The sequence below is a fragment of the Prosopis cineraria genome, unplaced genomic scaffold, assembly GCF_029017545.1.
Source record: "Prosopis cineraria cultivar Desert tree isolate PC_DT_omini unplaced genomic scaffold, ASM2901754v1 PC3, whole genome shotgun sequence".
Lineage (NCBI taxonomy): Eukaryota > Viridiplantae > Streptophyta > Magnoliopsida > Fabales > Fabaceae > Prosopis > Prosopis cineraria.
Window position 1 is genome coordinate 5,328,501 of NW_026555334.1, and position 5,398 is coordinate 5,333,898.

The 5,398-nt window shown below is 34.9% G+C and overlaps 1 protein-coding gene across 1 annotated transcript; it reads left to right on the plus strand.

The window, feature by feature from the left end:
• The first annotated feature begins 1,081 nt into the window (after positions 1-1,081).
• LOC129304941 (putative F-box/LRR-repeat protein At5g02930) lies at positions 1,082-5,398 on the plus strand. Its single transcript, XM_054944793.1, has 4 exons — positions 1,082-2,130; positions 2,256-2,420; positions 2,958-3,014; positions 5,111-5,398. The coding sequence occupies exons 1-3, from the start codon at positions 1,138-1,140 to the stop codon at positions 2,994-2,996; spliced, it is 1,197 nt and encodes a 398-aa protein (XP_054800768.1). The 5' UTR covers positions 1,082-1,137; the 3' UTR covers positions 2,997-3,014; positions 5,111-5,398.

The following is a 5,398-nucleotide window of genomic DNA, read 5'->3' on the forward strand; positions in this document are numbered from 1 at the left end:
TGTATCTTAGTTATTTATGCTCTACATATTTTATAGGTAGGATCCTCACTTGGTTATATCTTGGGGCTGTGCTGTTGTAAGAATTTTAAGAGGTTAAATTTTCAGGGAGCAATCTGTGAAAGATGTTATAAAAAGAAAACTTAACATTTTTTTTATTATATAAGATTTTGTTTGGTAGCAAGTTTTCTACATGGTTTGTGAATCTAAAGACATTAATAAGTGTTTCTAGTTATTAAAAACTAAATGAACATGGATTATCTCATGTTATGGTTCATTCACACATAATTTTTGGATTGTGACAAACGCACTCTTTTCAAACTCCTTTCTCTCCTTATGCTTTTGGTTGTTTTTGCAAATTTAGAATTTAAAATGTGTTGTGTCCATCAAGAGACATGACTAACGACACGAACGAGAAAATCCTAACTCAAGTCCATTTAAAAGGGTCCAATATCTCTCAGGGTTAGATTTTAAATCGCATTTAGAATTCAATGGATCTAATAGCCATCTAATTACTATGATTAACCCAATATAAATCTTAATTAATTTATTAAACCTCTAAATTGATCTAAATTAATTTTATTTTAAATTTTGAAATGTTACAATTTGAACTCAAATAAGGTTCTGACCATCTTTTTTTTGTTAAAAAAAAAAGAGTGAATGGACATGTAGAATTCTAAGAAATTCTTTGATTTCTTGTGGCTTCTCATGTATCGTGAACAGCTGCAAGAGAAAAAAGGACATGTTATTTTTTCATAAAAACAAATAAATATTTTTTTATTGATATATAAAATATAATTAAAAGTGTCTTCAGAGAGTAAAGTAGTAAAAAAAATTAGATACAGGTCTCACACAATGTAATTTAATTGTAAATAAAATTTATAATAATTAATTTTTTTATATAGAATTCAAACGTAATTCTCTCCAAAGTTTAACTCCACTAGTACAATAAAAAATGATCTCAAACTTCACGACAAACGCGACTGGTTAATTGAAATTATAATATATTTCACGCAAGTCACGAAACTTGAAACGTGTGGGATTGAATAAAATTATAATTATTCGCTTTCCCAGTCCCATTTATATTTCTCGGCCATATATTTATCAAAATCCGTGATCGGATTCGGATTGAGTTGGGAAATGGCGACGACTGCGACGGAATTGGTTGAGACCCCAGAAATGGGCAAAGCAGAGCCAGAGATGACGATGATGGAGGACAAGCTCACTAGTCTCCCCGATGAAATCCTTCAATACATTCTCTCCTTTCTCGATACCAAGATTGCAGTCCAAACCAGTGTTGTGTGCAAGAGATTGAGGTACCTCTGGATTTCCCTTCCCGTTCTCACCATCGATAGCGAGTCCTTTCGTTATTACTCTTCCTTCTCGAATTTCGTGGTCTCTCTTCTTGCTCGCAAAGACGTCTCTATCAGCATTTGCAAGTTCTTGTTCGATATATCGAACCCCATTTATTCTTCTATTCAAATGTGCATAGATAGCCATGATTTGTTTGAGCCTCTTGTGAAGGGGGTCATCCATCATGTTGTCGATCATGGGGTTCAACATTTGAGCCTTCATTTTCCTCGCATTGTGGATGAATTGCCCCAGCTTTTCTATTGCCAATCGTTGAAAACCCTTGAATTGCGTGAAATTATTATTCTGCCCAAGACAAACCTGGATTTTCTTACCTTGACTACTTTGCATCTTGTGAAATGTTCCTTTATACTGGACGGGGAAGGTACCTTGGATCCTTTTCAATGTTGTTTCAATTTGAAAAACTTAGTGATAAGTGATTGTCGGATTCCGTCTAGAGTTAAAATTTTTGAAATTTCTGCGCCTCAGCTCACCAACTTAACAGTATCAAGGATAGAACATAGTCGAAATGTTAATCCAAACTGTAAGATTGTTCTTACTTCAACGAAAATAACATCTTTCAAATTCGTTGAGTCCCATATTCTCGAGTTCTCCATTCCGGCACTTCCCTTCATTGAGAACGTAGATGTCGATGCTGCCCTAGCCGATGATCTATTTGGCACCGTACGATTGGCAAAAAGGAAGTTCATTTTGCATTTGATTGAAATGCTTCGGGCAGTTGGTGGTGCAGAGATTGTCGCATTATCTTTTGAAACTATAATTGTGAGTGTAATATACTTTGCCCACGTTCTTTTGTTTTTTTGTTGTCTATTTTCTTTTTCTTTTTAATGGTCTGAGTTTTGTTTCTGTTTGTGGTATTGTGAAATTCTTGCTCTCTGGCTGTGCAGATGCTTTCCAAGTTTCTTGATGTTCTGCACTGCCCTTCCCCTTTTAGTAGGATGAAAGTTTTAAAAGTTGAAGTGCCACATGACTCCTTCACCATTCCTGGCGAGGTCATAACCTTCTTGTCCAGTGGATCTGCGGCTGAAGATTTCAAGGTGGAATACCTAAAGGTATTTGTTGAACCATAGCTTTTCCCCCCTTAATTTTTATGAACATAGTGAAGCTTATTTGTACATAGTAAAACTGTCTCATTAAACATTTTTTTTTTAACCTTTGATATGTTCTTCTTATATTGACATTCTGGAATCTGTTTTAGTTCAACATATTATTATTAGATGTTACACATTTGAAGCAAAAATGGTTTATACATTATGCTAACTAAAAAAAACTTATCAAACTCAGCTGGAGTTATCCACTATCTCCCCTGCGTTAATATTTGTTTGGCATGTTGTTTCTACATAATTTCATGTAAGAAAATTCCATAAAATAACACATCAGTTCCCTGCTCTGTTGGCAGTCGCCATTTCATGAGGACATCCAAATTTTTCTCGCCATTTCATGAGGACATCCAAATTTTTCTATGTGTTGGTGGAAGCCAACTAAGCTGAGTTCTAGTACATTTTGAGTGCTCAAGAACTTTTTGTAAATCTGATATGGAAATGCAATGGCAAATTTGACCTCATTCACAATTTGTGCCTTTGTGACAGAAGCACCAAGGAAGAGCGCAAGGGAGGTTAAATATCTGATTTCGGTGAATTTGTAAGGTACAGAGTTGTCCGTTGTCTTAACATTTGTTTCACAGCAGTGGTATTTGTCATTAAGATCCTTGGTGATAAAATCAGCTAGTTAAATTGAAGGATCCATGATTGATTTACTACTTTCTAAACTGCCAGTTTGGATGCGTTAACATGATAGGGCTATAAATGCTTATGATTCGTATTATGCCAATGAAATTGATCGTATTTTATTTGTAAAGGCCATCCTAGAAATTGATGACTTTGTAGAATGAAGATACGATTTATATAGCCTACTGTGCTTGTATGCTATTCTTTGAATGTTCATAATAGATATAGATTCATTTATTTAGTTTTGAAATGATTATTTATACCAAAATCTCGATTGGTTGGACAAATAATTTCAAGATACCTTTGGCTAATTTGCATAACATGGAGAATGGCTGTTTGGGTATTGCTTAGTGCTTTCAGAAGCTTACTTTGATCATGGATTCATGGGCAAGGAGTTTGGCTGGAGATCTCTTTCCAGTTTCCTAGGTCCCTTTCCCTCCTAACAAACATAGATCCAATGTTACAACGTTCTTGCAACGTAGTTTCAAAATAGGAGAATTTTGTAGAAGGGTGGTTTAACTCTTAGGGTGTCAAGTGCCTAGGGAAAGATGCAATGAGTTGGTTGTGGGATTTCCTTAAGGATTGAAAGGAAGGGTTTGTTTTAGATGTTCACAAACCTATTGAAGTCCACAAAAAGATTTTTCTTAATGCAATGCTGGTGAAGACCGGGTTCTCTACCATTTCTTGAGCTGGTAAAGATATAATCTGACATTGAACTCCAAATTACAAGTATCTTGGGATGGTGGTGAGGCCAGAGTGATGTCCAATGAAAGAAGCTTATGTTATCTCGCATGACAGAGGTTTTCCTTTTAGGGAAACCCATGTTATTCAAAGCTTCTTGGAGAGAAATAAGGGCATTTTTGGTTGCAAGAAACGGGCCCTTAAGGAATGGAATTAAGAGGGATTCCATGAGTTTGTAAAGTTTGGTTTGCAGATTGTCTTCTCTTGTCGATAAATATGGTAATGGTGATTTAATAGAATTAAGAGAATCTGAAACGGAGGAAAAGGAAGAAATGCTAAATGCAAGCACTGTTATCACAGGATTTTCATTTTTCAACGAATTAAGAGAATCTGAAATATATAAATTATCTTCAATAGGCAATCTCATGTGATCGAGAATCTTAAGATCTTTATCTACGTATATGGAAAAAAAACTAGTTGCTTTCATCTTTTTGCTCCGCATGAATAATTAAAACGAGCCATCTGCATTTGCATGGAGTTTGAAATGAGTTGCAGTGTTGTGAGCAGTGCAGCTGTCTGAACTACTTATGTTTTTACGATATTGATGAGGTTGAAAGACGCATTCAAAGTATATGCGAAGCCTTGTATTGGCCAGGCTGGACATTCGATTTGAATTATTCAATCTACATTTGGTTTAATCTTCCAAAATTTGAGCTTCATCTTTTCTGGGTCATGTGGTTGAGCCATTTATAGTTACCTGACTTGACTTCTCGATCATACGATAATGCTTGCGAAAGTTTGCTAACCTTAGCTGTGCATAATAAGAAAGTTTTCTTTTCTATCGGAGGAGGAATGTTCTGGATTTGAAAACCTTTCAAGTAATTAGCATAGATATTTAGTATGTATTTGTGATCTGTTTATAATTGAACTGTATCAAATTGTTATGATGTCATATACATTTTGAGGGAAAATGCCGAATATCAACACGTTCAATTTAAATATTATTGTTGGTCGGGTTGGACCATGCTTGTTTAAAAATGATGTATTCTATCCTACAGGAAGCTATCATTTCAGCCCGTGTAATATTTCTGATTGACCATGGAATGGTGTAGGCACACTTCTTAGAATTGATATTCTTGTAGCATGAATTCTCTGAAGCAAAGATCCATGAATTTTGCTCAAGTGTTCTTAATCAAGAAAGATTACATAATATGTATATATATATAGATATTAAAAAAAACACTAAATTAATCAAATTTCAGAAAACTTCATAAATCCTTAATCCTGAGGATTCATTTCTGCATGCTAATTTGGGTGATTTTTGGGCCGTGCAGGTGGAAGATGTAGTTCCTGAAGTTGGCTTTAGAAAAGCATATTCAAACATGTACAGAGGCTGTATAATGACTTCTTGAGAAATCAATACTTTGGGTGATACTCAAAGAAAGCAATTCCATAATGGACAACATTTTGTCTTAGGCTAAAGATTGTTTCAGTGATACCATGAATATGCAGGTACAAACTAAGAATTATAGGGTTATTGCACTTTGTATTTGTAGTGTGTGCCTACTGATAATAGTCCCAGGAAGGGCACATCAAGTGAAGCTTTGAACTTTGAGCTATTA

Excerpts from the sequence above, each read along its gene's own strand:
- LOC129304941 (XM_054944793.1), top strand. The coding sequence starts at position 1,138 with ATGGCGACGACTGCGACGGAATTGGTTGAGACCCCAGAAATGGGCAAA. Across the intron at positions 2,131-2,255 it reads TATCTTTTGAAACTATAATT|ATGCTTTCCAAGTTTCTTGA; the intron begins GTGAGTGTAATA and ends CTGGCTGTGCAG. Across the intron at positions 2,421-2,957 it reads TCAAGGTGGAATACCTAAAG|AAGCACCAAGGAAGAGCGCA; the intron begins GTATTTGTTGAA and ends CCTTTGTGACAG.